The 15,333-nt window shown below is 43.0% G+C and overlaps 1 protein-coding gene across 2 annotated transcripts; it reads left to right on the plus strand.

Moving 5' to 3' along the window:
* Positions 1–288: 288 nt before the first annotated feature.
* On the plus strand, positions 289–13,778 carry LOC311112076 (T-cell-specific surface glycoprotein CD28-like). 2 transcript variants are annotated; one of them, XM_084155054.1, is made up of 5 exons: positions 289–371; positions 10,275–10,447; positions 11,900–12,256; positions 13,108–13,247; positions 13,519–13,778. In XM_084155054.1, the coding sequence occupies exons 2-5, from the start codon at positions 10,363–10,365 to the stop codon at positions 13,624–13,626; spliced, it is 690 nt and encodes a 229-aa protein (XP_084011180.1). In that variant the 5' UTR covers positions 289–371; positions 10,275–10,362; the 3' UTR covers positions 13,627–13,778. The 2 variants fall into 2 exon arrangements, with proteins under 2 accessions (XP_084011180.1, XP_084011181.1); XM_084155055.1 differs by having other exon boundaries at positions 300–371; positions 10,315–10,447.
* Positions 13,779–15,333: the final 1,555 nt, after the last annotated feature.

Consider the following 15,333-nt stretch of genomic DNA (forward strand, 5'->3'; position numbering starts at 1 on the left):
GTTTGAAGCTGGTGGACCAAAACCGAAAGTAACTCCACCAGCTTCGAACAGATGTAAAGACGATATCTTTTTGTTATTTTTTGTTGTACATTTTCTGAAACTACAATGCAAAAATTCAAAAAGATCGTATGAGTTGCACCTTTAAAGGTATATTTACTTTTACTCAAGTATGACAGGTGGGTACTTTTTCCACCACTGCAAAAATGTCTGTAGCGTCAGAACGGCCTACAAACTATTATGACCCCTCTATGGAAATAGTTTTGGTCTACCCCCACAAGCGTCACAGGACTCGTCTGAAGTCGGTACCGCCGATCTGCCAACTTCTGTCTGTAGCATCCGAACAGTTTGGGCTACACACCCTCTTTGGAAAGGTGAGACTCTCACGAACACGTACATGTCGGTTGTGACACCCACAATCCTCACAAGACTCGTCTGAAGGTAGCCCGTAACCAGTTTTAAAAATGCTGGAAATACTTCGGAAAGTATTCAGACCCCTTGACTTTTTCCAGATTTTGTTAGGTTACAGCCTTATTCTAAAATTGATTAAATAGTTTTTTCCCCTCATCAATCTACACACAATACCCCATAATGACAAAGCAAAAACAGGTTTTTAGAAATGTTTTCTCATTTATACAAAAACAAAAACAAAACTGAAATATTACATTTACATTCGTATACTTTACTCAGTACTTTGTTGAAGCACCTTTGGCAGCAATTACAGCATCGAGTCTTCTTGGGTATGACGCTACAAGCTTGGCACATCTGTATTTGGGGAGTTTCTCCCATTCTTCTCTGCAGATCCTCTCAAGCTCTATCAGGTTGGATGGGGAGCGTTGCTGCACAGCTATTTTCAGGTCTCTCCAGAGATGTTCGATCGGGTTCAAGTCCGGGCTCTGGCTGGGCCACTCAAGGACATTCAGAGACTTGTCCCGAAGCCACTCCTGCGTTGTCTTGGCTGTGTGCTTAGGGTCATTGTCCTGTTGGAAGGTGAACCTTCACCCCAGTCGGAGGCACTGAACGCTCTGGAGCAGGTTTTCATCAAAGATCTCTTTGTACTTTGCTCCGTTCATTTTTGCCTCGATCCTGACTAGTCTCCCAGTCCCTGCCGCTGAAAAACATCATCACAGCATGATGCTGCCACCCAGTGGCGGCTCCTGAAAAAATTCTCAGGGGGGGCAATTTTTCTGATGATTTAGGTGACCTACACACATTTTAAAAAATATATGTCCAGCAACAACATGAAGACAGGGGCAGCATATAAGTCAATACTGATATACACATTACTTGCTTCAAAAAGGCCTCATGGTTGAATTGGAAATATGTGCACCTGAGCATAATTCACAACAAGCAAGCAGGAGCTTTTGATAGAGGCTACTGAAAACATTGATGCAAGTTATTGGTAATAAGACATTTTTATAGACTTCCATATTCTGCCCTCTTGTATAGATTTGTGAAAATGAACAGTGATAGACATTTTGCCTGAAAACAGAATTTGAAAATAATTTCTAGAAAAGGTAAACACAGCTATCTGTATGGCTTTGTAAAAATGAACAACCATATTCTGGCCAATTGTATAGATTTGTAAATATGATGATGTCTCCTTTCATGCATACATTTTCAAATAAAGCTCTGCTTTGAGAAAGATCGAATGATATTGTTTAATCTTACCTTATGGCCTGCACACTGCTTGTGAAGCTGTCGAGGGCACGTTTGATGAAGACAGCATCGATGTCCTTCTTCTGTAGCTTCTGGTACAGAATGTCGACGTGGGGCATGATTTTGTGAAAAAGCCCCAGGAAAAAAATAAAATCTTCTTGCTATCTATGTACCTCAGCACAAGCACCAGCTGTGTCTGTGTAGAAACGTCCGTGGTCTCGTCAGCTTGGATAGCTACGAAGTTCGCCGACTTCACCTCCTCCACAATATGTTCCCTCATGACCGCTAGCATACACTCCAGTAGCTCGTTTTGAATGGTCTTTGATGTGCCCTTGAAAACTTTAGCATTTTTAAGATGGTCATCAAACACCTCATCTAATTGTGCCACAAAGTTGACAAGTCCAAGAAAAATACCAGGGTTGGTGGATCCCTCAGTTTCATCTTTGCCTCGCAAAGCTAACTCAAACACTCCGCAAAACTTCACACACTGGATTAGCCGGCTGAGGATGTGGCGGTTCTTGCTAACCTCATCGTTGTGGCGGCGGACAGCTAGCCTGTATCCCTCATCCAGTTGAGTGGCAATGTTCACTCTCCCCAAAGCAGACAATCTCAAACAGCTATCCATGTGGGTCTTTGACAGCTCATGTTTCTTAATCTTTTCTGAAAGATGGTGCATGTCCGTTACACCAGTCGCTGTCCAAGCGGTGCTGTCTGCCGTGCCGCCTTCAGGGTGAAAGAGTAAGCAGGGGTAGCAGAAGACTGCATTAGCTACATCGCAGCCTGCTAGCCAGGTTTTTCGTTCGTACCAATTTTTGGAAAATCCTCGGGTGTAGGACTTTCCCCCTTTAGTAGAAACCTGTTGAATTATTAAATTTGGTCTGGGAGGTCCTAATTGTTTCGTTGCCAATTTATCTTGATTTGTTCGCCGACAAAAATGAACTTCTTTCAAAGAGACAATCGAGTTGCACTGAACGCTAGCCATCTTCACAGTAGTACGTGAATTGATTGATGCTGCTACCCGCTCTTTTCTTAGTTATGTTCATGGTTATGTTACGTATGACGAAAGTGCGTAAGTGCAAGCCCTCCCGGAACCCATAGAGATTGTATTGAAAGCTCTGATATTTGAAAAAAAAAAGATTTTACATGAGAGTCTGAGAGACTTCTGGGGCGATTTTCAACCTGACTGAAATCGCCCCAAAACGGGCGGGGCCATTTGAAGCACGACTTTAGCCTGATTGGACATTTAGTGGCAGATCAGACGTCTAGATTAGAACACTGAAAACTACTGTTGCCGTGATATAATTGATTAGAAAAAAAATCCCTTCTTTTTCCTGTTTGGCAGTGCGTCGCCCATATCGCCCTAATGAACACACCGCCCCTGCTGCCACCACCATGCTTCACCGTAGGGATGGTGCCAGGTTTCCTCCAGACGTGACGCTTGGCATTCAGGCCAAAGAGTTCAATCTTGGTTTCATCAGACCAGAGAATCTTGTTTCTCATGGTCTGAGAGTCTTTAGGTGCCTTTTGGCAAACACCAAGGGGGCTGTCATGTGCCTTTTACTGAGGAGTGGCTTCCGTCTGGCCACTGTACCATAAAGGCCTGATTGGTGGAGTGCTGCAGACATGGTTGTCCTTCTGGAAGGTTCTCCCATCTCCACAGAGGAACTCTGGAGCTCTGTCAGAGTGACAATCGGGTTCTTGGTCACCTCCCTGACCAAGGCCCTTCTCCCCCAATTGCTCAGCTTGGATGGACTCTACGAAGAGTCTTGGTGGTTCCAAACTTCTTATAATAATATAATAATATGCCATTTAGCAGAATGATGGAGGCCACTGTGTTCTTGGGGACCTTCAATATTGCCGAAATATTTTGGTACCCTTCCCCAGACCTGTGACACAATCCTGTCTCGGAGGTCTACAGACAATTCCTTCGACCTCATGGCTTGGTTTTTGCTCTGACATACACTGTCAAATGTGGGACCTTATATAGACAGGTGTGTGCCTTTCCAAGTCATGTCCAATCAATTTAATTTACCACAGGTTGACAATCAAGTTGTAGAAACATCTCAAGGATGATCAATGGAAACAGGATGCACCTGAGCTCGATTTCGAGTCTCATAGCAAAGGGTCTGAATACTTATGTAAATAAGGTATTACGGTTTTTTATTTTTAATACATTGCAAAAATGTCTAAAAACCTGTTTTCGCTTTGTCATTATGGGGTATTCTGTGTAAATTGCTGAGGATTTTTTTTCTTCAATCAATTTTAGAATAAGGCTGTAACGTAACAAAATGTGGAAAAAGTTAAGGGGTCTGAATATTTTACAAAGGCACTATATATATTTATTTGGAAGTAGTTTAGTACCTATAAAAGGGGTTAAATACAGGTAAAAATAATACAATTCCTGATCTTTCTTATAACTCTCAGATATAGGACAGATACTTCAAAACAAACTCTCTTTTGATTAATTATTTGACTGTTTAAAAAAAATGCTTTTCCATGTATGAATCTGATATTCAGTGCATTTCTATGGGCTAATAGCAGTAAGACCAAATTCAATGTTTCATCATTTTTTCTTCTTGTTTTTATACCTAAAGAGTTCATAAAATTCTAAATCAAATAGCTAAATAATCCTTGGTATGACTATCTTTAAACAATTCCACATGTTAGCTTAGTAGAATCCCCCCCAACCCAAAATTCATGACCATCACTGGATTAGGTTGCACATCAAAATATCTTGAATCACGCATTCCTGCTTGGCCTTGTTAGTTGAACTTATTTCTTGAATACCTCAGTAGCCTTTTTATTACACTTCTTAATTAAGCACTATGGATTACTTTATAAGATGATTAATCATGGGCTGGTGCCACCAACTGTAGAAGATAGTGGCACCAGGGGAAAATGTTAGTCTGGAGCCCTGTAATAGTCATTAACACTTAAAGAGATTCTCTGGTACTTTTTTTAGCCAGTAGTTCTGAAAGTAGCACTCACGAGCCAAAAGTGGTCCCCGAAAATTGCGTACTACGTCACATATTTGCAGATATGTGCACCACGTCATTGCTCTCTTTCTCGCTCTGCTGTGTGTGCATATTGCTAGCTATCGCTCAGATGTCGAGGGTCTGAAGCTAGAACTATAATTTCTAGGGGGCTGGCCCACGTCAGGGAAAATGGCTCCGCACAGCTTCCAGAAAACAGTCACTTTCAAACTAAGGATTTCGTGGCTAATTGAGGTAAGACAGTAATTCTGATCATAGATTATGCATGTATGAAATACACATTGACACATCCAGCCCAAAGCGGGAGCTTTAAAAAATACTTACTACTCGCCAAAGTTCTGGAGCATGTCTTTAAGGTAGGTGTAGATTTAGGTAACACATACACTAAGTATACCAAACATTAGGAACACCTTCCTAATAGTACTTCCCACAGTTGTGTCAAGTTGGCTGGATGTCCCTTGGGTGGTGGACCATTTTTGATACACACTGGAAACTGTTGATCGTGAAAAAACCAGCAGCGTTGCAGTTCTTGACACAAACCAGTGCGCCTGGCATCTACTACCATACCCCATTCAAAAGGCGCTTAAATCTTTTGTCTTGGCCTTTCACCCTCTGAATGGCAGACATACACAATCCATGTCTCAATTGTCTCAAGACTTAAAAATCCTTCTTTAACCTGTCTCCTCCCCTTCATCTACACTGATTGAAGAGGATTTAACAAGTGACATCAATAAGGGATCATAACTTTCACCTTGTCAGTCTATGTCATGGAAAGAGCAGGTGCTCGTAATCTTTTGTTTACTCAGTATGTGACAGGCACTAATTTGCAATATAGCCTATGTCGTTAGCTTGGCTTTTATAACGTACAGTGAGGGAAAAAAGTATTTGATCCCCTGCTGATTTCGTACATTTGCCCACTGACAAAGAAATTATCAGTCTATCATTTTAATGGTAGGTTTATTTGAACAGTGAGAGACAGAATAACAACAAAAAAATCCTGAAAAACACATGTCAAAAATGTTATAAATTGATTTGCATTTTAATGAGGGAAATAAGTATTTGACCCCCTCTCAATCAGAAAGATTTCTGGCTCCCAGGTGTCTTTTATACAGGTAACGAGCTGAGATTAGGAGCACACTCTTAAAGGGAGTGCTCCTAATCTCAGCTTGTTACCTGTATAAAAGACACCTGTCCACAGAAGCAATCAATCAATCAGATTCCAAACTCTCCACCATGGCCAAGACCAAAGAGCTCTCCAAGGATGTCAGGGACAAGATTGTAGACCTACACAAGGCTGGAATGGGCTACAAGACCATCGCCAAGCAGCTTGGTGAGAAGGTGACAACAGTTGGTGTGATTATTCGCAAATGGAAGAATCACAAAATAACTGTCAATCTCCCTCGGCCTGGGGCTCCATGCAAGATCTCACCTCGTGGAGTTGGAATGATCATGAGAACGGTGAGGAATCAGCCCAGAACTACACGGGAGGATCTTGTCAATGATCTCAAGGTAGCTGGGACCATAGTCACCAAGAAAACAATTGGTAACACACTACGCCGTGATGGACTGAAATCCTGCAGTGCCCGCAAGGTCCCCCTGCTCAAGAAAGCACATATACAGGCCCATCTGAAGTTTTCCAATTAACATCTGAATGATTCAGAGGACAACTGGGTGAATGTGTTGTGGTCAGATGAGACCAAAATCGAGGTCTTTGGCATCAACTCAACTCGCCGTGTTTGGAGGATGAGGAATGCTGCCTATGACCCCAAGAACACCATCCCCACCGTCAAACATGGAGGTGGAAACATTATGCTTTCGGGGTGTTTTTCTGCTAAGGGGACAGGACAACTTCACCGCATCAAAGGGACGATGGACGGGGCCATGTACCGTCAAATCTTGGGTGAGAACCTCCTTCCCTCAGCCAGGGCATTGAAAATGGGTCGTGGATGGGTATTCCAGCATGACAATGACCCAAAACACACGGCCAAGGCAACAAAGGAGTGGCTCAAGAAGAAGCACATTAAGGTCCTGGAGTGGCCTAGCCAATCTCCAGACGTTAATCCCATAGAAAATCTGTGGAGGGAGCTCAAACGTCAGGCTCGAAACCTTAATGACTTGGAGAAGATCTGCAAAGAGGAGTGGGACAAAATCCCTCCAGAGATGTGTGCAAACCTGGTGGCCAACTACAAGAAACGTCTGACCTCTGTGATTGCCAACAAGGGTTTTGCCACCAAGTACTTAGTCATGTTTTGCAGAGGGGTCAAATACTTATTTCCCTCATTAAAATGCAAATCAATTTATACGATTTTTCACGTGCGTTTTTCTGGATTTTGTTGTTGTTATTCTGTCTCTCACTGTTCAAATAAACCTACCATTAAAATTATAGACTGATCATGTCTTTGTCAGTGGGCAAATGTACAAAATCAGCAGGGGATCAAATACTTTTTTCCCTCACTGTATAGCAGACAGGCAGACAGACAGACTGAGAACAAGAAGAAGCACACTGTGACCGCAGAGAAGATGCTGAGACAGATAGACAGCACAACAGGGAGGCAAACAAAATGACTAGAGCAGAGGCACAGTTATAGTTATGAGTTAGTTACCTCTTCAGTGGTGTTTTTATATATTGTATTTGTTTTAAACATGAGCTGGTTAAAAAAGAGGAGGGACATGTCTCGCCAGTCACTAGAACAGAAATGGTTGAGAAATGCTGAACTGTACTGCCAATGTTATGTGTCAGCACTACTGCCTGTGACTATGTAGGGTGTTTGGGGATGGGTGTGTGTATGGCTGGTGGGCCGCCTGGGGGTGGGGGTGAGTTGGCTGGTGTGAACAAAATGCCAGGGCCGAATTCTTGTCCCAGTCCACTCCTGTGTGTGTGTGTGTGTGTGTGTGTGTGTTCATGCTGGGAGAAGCTCTGGGTTTCATGTAGGAACTCTGGGAAGACTCCACTCTCTTTAGTCTGAGTTGGTAGAGCATGATGCTTGCAACCCCAGGACTGTGGGTTCTTTTCCCGCTGGGGCCACCCATACCAAAAATATACAGTGGGGAGAACAAGTATTTGATACACTGCCGATTTTGCAGGTTTTCCTACTTACAAAGCATGTAGAGGTCTGTAATTTTTATCATATGTACACTTCAACTGTGAGAGACGGAATCTAAAACAAAAATCCAGAAAATCACATTGTATGATTTTTAAGTAATTAATTTGCATTTTATTGCATGACATAAGTATTTGATACATCAGAAAAGCAGAACTTAATATTTGGTACAGAAACCTTTGTTTGCAATTACAAAGATCATACGTTTCCTGTAGGTCTTGACCAGGTTTGCACACACTGCAGCAGGGATTTTGGCCCACTCCTCCATACAGACCTTCTCCAGATCCTTCAGGTTTTGGGGCTGTCGCTGGACAATACGGACTTTCAGCTCCCTCCAAAGATGTTCTATTGGGTTCAGGTCTGGAGACTGGCTAGGCCACTCCAGGACCTTGAGATGCTTCTTACGGAGCCACTCCTTAGTTGCCCTGGCTGTGTGTTTCTGGTCGTTGTCATGCTGGAAGACCCAGCCACGACCCATCTTCAATGCTCTTACTGAGGGAAGGAGGTTGTTGGCCAAGATCTCGCGATACATGGCCCCATCCATCCTCCCCTCAATATGGTGCAGTCGTCCTGTCCCCTTTGCAGAAAAGCGTCCCCAAAGAATGATGTTTCCACCTCCATGCTTCACGGTTGGGATGGTGTTCTTGGGGTTGTACTCATCCTTCTTCTTCCTCCAAACACGGCGATTGGAGTTTAGACCAAAAAGCTCTATTTTCGTCTCATCAGACCACATGACCTTCTCCCATTCGTCCTCTGGATCATCCAGATGGTCATTGGCAAACTTCAGACGGGCCTGGACATGCGCTGGCTTGAGCAGGGGGACCTTGCGTGCGCTGCAGGATTTTAATCCATGACGGCGTAGTGTGTTACTAATGGTTTTCTTTGAGACTGTGGTGCCAGCTCTCTTCAGGTCATTGACCAGGTCCTGCCGTGTAGTTCTGGGCTGATCCCTCACCTTCCTTATGATCATTGATGCCCCACGAGGTGAGATCTTGCATGGAGCCCCAGACCGAGGATGATTGACCGTCATCTTGAACTTCTTCCATTTTCTAATAATTGCGCCAACAGTTGTTGCCTTCTCACCAAGCTGCTTGCCTTTTGTCCTGTAGCCCATCCCAGCCTTGTGCAGGTCTACAATTTTATCCCTGATGTCCTTACACAGCTCTCTGGTCTTGGCCATTGTGGAAAGGTTGGAGTCTGTTTGATTGAGTGTGTGGACAGGTGTCTTTTATACAGGTAACGAGTTCAAACAGGTGCAGTTAATACAGGTAATGACTGGAGAACAGGAGTGCTTCTTAAAGAAAAACTAACAGGTCTGTGAGAGCCGGAATTCTTACTGATTGGTAGGTGATCAAATACTTATGTCATGCAATAAAATGCAAATTAATTACTTAAAAATCATACAATGTGATTTTCTGGATTTTTGTTTTAGATTCCGTCTCTCACAGTTGAAGTGTACCTATGATAAAAAATTACAGACCTCTACATGCTTTGTAAGTAGGAAAACCTGCAAAATCGGCAGTGTATCAAATACTTGTTCTCCCCACTGTATGTATGCATGACATTACTCTGTGTGTGTGTGTGAGTGTGTGTGTGTGTGTGTGTGTGCCTATAGTTGCAGTGTATAGGAGACCAGTAAATCTCTCTGCTCCCCCCAAACAAACTATAGCACATTACATTTCTAATGAAGATATCTGTATGATGTGAAGTGTCTCTGGAGAATGACATTCACCGGAAAATCCTTGCACAGAAAAAGCATGAAAAACAGGAAATGTTGGCCTACACAGTGACCACAACGAGATGTATGGTGATACGATTTGATGTATTACACCCTTGTCTCTGTGATAATATCAGAGCAACATTATGTTCGTTTTCCTGACTGTCTGTCGCAGGAGACAGTCACATAGTCACAGAGAAACCTGGATGGGTCTCTGCGAGTTCTACCAGAAGCAGTGAAATATGATATGGAGCGAATCCAGAGAAGAACCCTGAGATAAGAGGAGAAAATCAAACATGAGTAATGCAATACGAGTTTCCAAGCCCTAACACACAGAAAAGTATCAAATTCAAAGGGCATCAAAGGTCACACACCGGTAGAGGGCGGAAACTTATTGTGAATTTCAGAGTGTGGTCCTCTGTAGCTCAGCTGGTAGAGCACGGTGCTTGTAACGCCAAGGTTGTGGGTTCGATCCCCGGGACCACCCATACACAAATAAATGTATGCACGCATGACTGTAAGTCGCTTTGGATAAAAGCGTCTGCTAAATGGCATATTAATTAAAAATATTAAAGAGTGCACTGCCACAGAGTGCAGATGTTTTTAACTCAAGAGTCTGTGCAGTCAGTCACTCTGTTTGATGTTCAGCAGAGAGAGTTGCTTACAGTCGACGAGGGCCAGATTGTTGGTCACAGTGAAGTGATAGGGAAGGATGTTATGAGATGTACGCTGTCATCGTGTGACGAGCATGTGTTGTATGTTTAGGTAGAGCAGAGCAGTCACTGTCTCATTCTGTTTGGCATACAGTGCATCGTCACATTTCCCCTGATTGCTGTGCACTGTAAAGGGATACCAGGGGAGCTTCAGTTTCACGACAAAACTGAGAACGTTCAAGATGAACGTTTACTGGATACCCACGATCCTCCTCTCCCTCTGCCTCTCCAGTGCTGCCAACATGATAAGCTCCCACAACTGTAAAGGTAAGATCTGGGCCTGTTCAGGAGGGTGCAACATTATAGAATGTTCATAGAGTATTGTGTAGAACAGATATGAATGTCTGTCAGATAGAATAGGGAATCGTTTCAGCTCTAATTTTACATTTCTATCTGACCGTGAACTTCAACGTCATTAACGTTCATCTATATTCTCAGTATCAACAGATGTCACATCAGGCATGATCCATAGCACTAGCAGAACATTCTGATAACTAGAACAAAAGCAAAAGGTTGCCCAATCAAAGGGTTGCAGATCATTCAAGATTGTAATTCTCGCAAAGCTGCATGGTTTGGATCTCTCCAACACATTACTCAAACTACTGTAGTTAAACCCCAATTACAGATGTGGATATGCTTTAACATCTAGACTGCAGATATATTATGAATAGAATAAGCAGGTGTTTGTAATACATTGAATTGGCTGTTTCCTCATTTTGATAGGACTTTGCAGAAATGAATGGGCAGGAATGAAACTAAGTGATTCACATTTTATATTCCACACAGTTCTGTGACTGCCTCTCTCCACCACTTTATGAAATATCTCTCTCTCTCTCTCGGAAGATGTTCAATGTGTGGGTTAAAATACTGTGAAATGACGAATAATGAAATACGAGTAATCCAGATTTGTATTCAACACTGGGGCTAGGTAAAAGATAGTGTATTGCAGGATTCAGCCTCAGCAGCTATTTCCTGTGTGTGTTTGTGTTTTTACATTTCCTACACAAGTCACCAGAATGTCCTGACAAGGTAGGAAAACAAGATAATGTCCTGAATATGTTAAAATGCTATTTTAGGCTTAAGGGTTAGGTTTAGGGTAAATATGGGAATACATTTTTACTCCCCAAAAAGTCCAGAAATGTCACATAAAACAAAAACTGTGTGCACACGTGTGCGCAATATCAAAGTGAAAAGCAATCTGAATTGATTGAATCCCCTTGAGATTGCTGCCTGTCGCTTCATTGTTGGCTAGAGATGTCAGGATTTCAGTTGTGATATGAACTTCTAGTTGTGATTTACATTTGGTTGTGTTGTCAACTATTGTGAATTCAACATGAAATCCCCCCCCAAAAAAAGTTAAGCGAAAAAAAGACAATGCTCTTACGTTGATTCAACGTCATCACATAGATTGTTTTGGGTTGAAATAACATGGAAACAACATTGATTCAACCAATTTTTGCCAAGTGGGATGTGTCTTTAAGCAAGCTCTGTAAGGGCCAGATGGTGCTCTGAATGGCTCTAATGGCAAGAGAGCAGAAACAGACTGGCACCCAGGCTAGGTTTACACCCCATTGCACTCACCAAATCTTGCAGTGTCAGATCAGTGACTTCTTCAAGGAAAGAAGGAAAAAAATTTCAAACAGGGTCCTTGTCTACTTCCCTCTGATATAACGCACACAACTGAATGCCTCTGTTTAACTTTTGACCTTCCCTCACCAGACAAGCTCAGAACGTTCCATGTGGTCCGTGTGTCTGTCAACGGCACTGCATCGGTCAGCTGCCCCAACCTGACAGGCAAGAACCAGGAGGAGATGAGATTCCACCTTTACTTGGGCTTGGTCGAGGTTGGCAACCACACTCACGACAGTGCTCACTACCACAACTCCACAGAGACCGTGACTCCTGTTGGGGAGGGTCTGGGGCTGAAGGTGAACAAACAGGACCACACGGTCAGCTTTGTCCTCTCTGGAATGACCACGGAGCGCGCTGGGGTCTATACCTGCGAGGGGCACCCCATGTACCCACCTCCCATTGAGAAAGTACAAGACGAGCCTCAGACTGTGGTCCTGGTTGAAGGTATGTTTACTTCAAAAGGAACTGATCTATGCAAGCACACACAAATTCACATGCATGCGCACAGGCATTCATGCACACACACACAGTAGTTCAAAATGCTATATCTTGATTTACAGGAATATACACTGAGTGTACAAAACATTAGGAATACCTGCTCTTTCCATGACAAAGACTGACCAGGTGAATCCAGGTGAAAGCTATGGTCCCTTAATGACGTCACCTGTTAAATCCACGTCAATCAGTGTAGATAAAGGGGAGGAGACAGGTTAAAGAAGGATTTTTAAGCCTTGAGACAATTAAGATATGTATTGTGTATGTTTGCCATTCAGAGGGTGAATGGGCAAGACAAAGATTTGAGGGCCTTTGAACGGAGTATGGTAGTAGGTGCCAGGCGCACCGGTTTGAGTGTGTCAAGAACTGCAACTCTGCTGTGTTTTTCACACTCAATAGTTTCCTGTGTGTATCAAGAATGGTCCACCACCCAAAGGTCATTCAACTAACTTGACACAACTGTGGGAAGTATTGGAGTCAACATGGGCCAGCATCCCTATAGAGCACTTTCGACACCTTGTAGAGTCCATGCCCCGACGAATTGAGGCTGTTCTGAGGGCAAAAGGGGGTGCAACTCAATATTAGGAAGGTGTTCCTAATGTTTTGTACACTCAGTGTATATTCTAATGGTCTACTTGTGCTTAAAGGCCAAATGGGCCAGTTTCCCAGACCTAGATAACTTAAAATGCACTTTCAGTGGAAAAACTCAAGTACCCTAGGAGTATGCTTAATCTGGATCTGTAAAACCTGCCCCTTGAAGTTTAAAACTCACATCTCTCTCTCTCTGATTGGTTGGTCAGCATACCAGTGCCAGGTAGGGAAGACCGTGGGATGTGTAGGCTCTGGAGTGGATGGTGTCCCTGTTTGGGCATGGGTGCTGGGGTTCTGGGTCACCATCATCTATGGCCTGGCTGTCACTGTCATCACCTTTGTCATCTGGGTGAGTGACATCTCACTTCCTTTACTCAGAGAGAGGGTAACTTGTCTTACATCCATGAGGTGCTGCCTCCTGTGATAAAAAATATAAGTAATCTCTCAAGCCTTGGCATAAATTCAATGCACAATTAACTATTTAGTCCAACAATGCAGTATAGTATATGTATTGAAAACATAAGTGATGCTTGGAGACAGTTTTATACAACTACAACTGCATACATATACACAGCTCACCCTACTCACTCTCCACCTCTTTCTGTGCGTTTGATTCTCAGCTCAGACTGAGGAGAGTGGAGTGTTCCCAGAGCGACTACATGAACATCAAACCCAGAGCTCCACTCAGGGGGCCCAGGAAGAAGCAGGGGGTCCAGCATCCAATCTGAATGGGACGATACTGATCACAGTCATCCTCAGATCACAATCCTTCTCAGACAAAAGCAACACGAGAGTTGAGCCTTTATTGGCCCTTGAGAGCTGACTGGAGAAACAGACCAAGTTCTTTATGTGAATATGAAAGCTAGCTCTTCAAATGACATGGTGTACATCTAAATTGTACTTCTGATTGCGTGTAAATAAAGATTGAGTTATCTTCTAAATGTTAATCAAATAATTATAGTCTGATGTAATATGATCTTCTGGGAAACTATTGAGAATGGAGTCTTGAAGTTGTGCGCAGCATACTATATAAAGAAAAATATCCCCATGCATACTGTAGGGAACGAACACACATGCCCACACAGGGACAGTTAGCGTACAGACACAGGGACATCCTCTCTGATTTGTAGTGGGTGTGTAGCGAAGAGGAAGACCCTAGCTCTGTGGTGAATGGGTCTCACAGGAAACAGTGGTTTCCGAATATGAGGGGACTGAACCACATTTTCACACACTCTCTCTGAGAGCCACTGTGATTGTCATGTACAGTATATGGGTCAAAATAAGGGACTGTCTTACATTGAAACTGGCCAACTGAATTAGAAATCCCTGCTTGTCCTTTTAATGGACTAATACTTTGTTAATGTACTTCAGTAGTTTTTAAAAAATCAAATCAAGCTGGTGCTTCAAATCGAGCATTCCCAAGCTACAGGCCTCCCTCAACTGTTTCAGTGTATTTCAATCCTTTAGTTTTAACCATTGTTTACAGATTTTTATAGAACAACTTACAACTTGTCCTTCGAAGGTTAACTTAAGTAACTCAGCCACAAGGAAACAATGAAAAAGAAAAGAAAATGCTGCAATGACAAAAACACCTAGCATCATTTCCTGTCTACCGTTTCCTTGGAGACTTGTGTTTACTGCCATTGTGCACTATAGTATGCATAAGAGGGACTGCATCTTGATATTGCACACTGCAGTTTCTATGTAGTTAGGGCAAACGCATTAAACCAGCAGACTATGAGAGCTGTACAGGCTATGAGGAGTGTACAGGTTTCATGTCACAATGAAACAGTAGCTACATCCCAAATGGCACCCTTTTCTCTTTATAGTGCACTACTTTTATATTATATATAACATATACTGTATATACAGTGACTTCGGAAAGTATTCAGACCCCTTGACTTTTTCCAAATTTTGTTACGTTACAGCCTTATTCTAAATGAATTAAATAGTATTTTTTCCTCCTCATCAATCTACACACGAATACCCTGTAATGACAAAGCAAAAACTGGTTTTTAGAAATTTTTGCAAATGTATATAAAAGAAAAAACGGAAATATCACATTTACATAAGTATTCAGACCCTTTACTCAGTACTTTGTTGAAGACCCTTTGGCAGCGATTACAGCCTTGAGTCTTCTTGGGTATGACGCTACAATGTTAGCACACCTGTATTTGGGGAGTTTCTCCCATTCTTCTCTGCAGATCCTCTCAAGCTCTGTCAGTTTGGATGGGGAGCGTTGCTGCACAGCTATTTTCAGGTCTCGCCAGAGATGTTCGATCGGGTTCAAATCCGGGCCCTGGCTGGGCCACTCAAGGACATTCAGAGACTTGTCACGAAGCCACTCCTGCGTTGTCTTGGCTTTGTACTTAGGGTCGTTGTCCTGTTGGAAGGTGAACCTTCGCCCCAGTCTGAGGTCCTGAGCGCTCTGGAGC

Source organism: Coregonus lavaretus (genome assembly GCF_964263955.1).
Source record: "Coregonus lavaretus genome assembly, chromosome: 38".
Taxonomy (NCBI): Eukaryota; Metazoa; Chordata; class Actinopteri; order Salmoniformes; family Salmonidae; genus Coregonus; species Coregonus lavaretus.

What these genes read in the sequence shown, in the direction of transcription:
- LOC311112076 (XM_084155054.1), top strand. Translation starts at nt 10,363, where the DNA reads ATGAACGTTTACTGGATACCCACGATCCTCCTCTCCCTCTGCCTCTCC. An exon ending in AAGCTCCCACAACTGTAAAG is followed by an intron (nt 10,448 to 11,899) that starts GTAAGATCTGGG and finishes TTCCCTCACCAG; the next exon opens with ACAAGCTCAGAACGTTCCAT. An exon ending in GACTGTGGTCCTGGTTGAAG is followed by an intron (nt 12,257 to 13,107) that starts GTATGTTTACTT and finishes TTGGTTGGTCAG; the next exon opens with CATACCAGTGCCAGGTAGGG.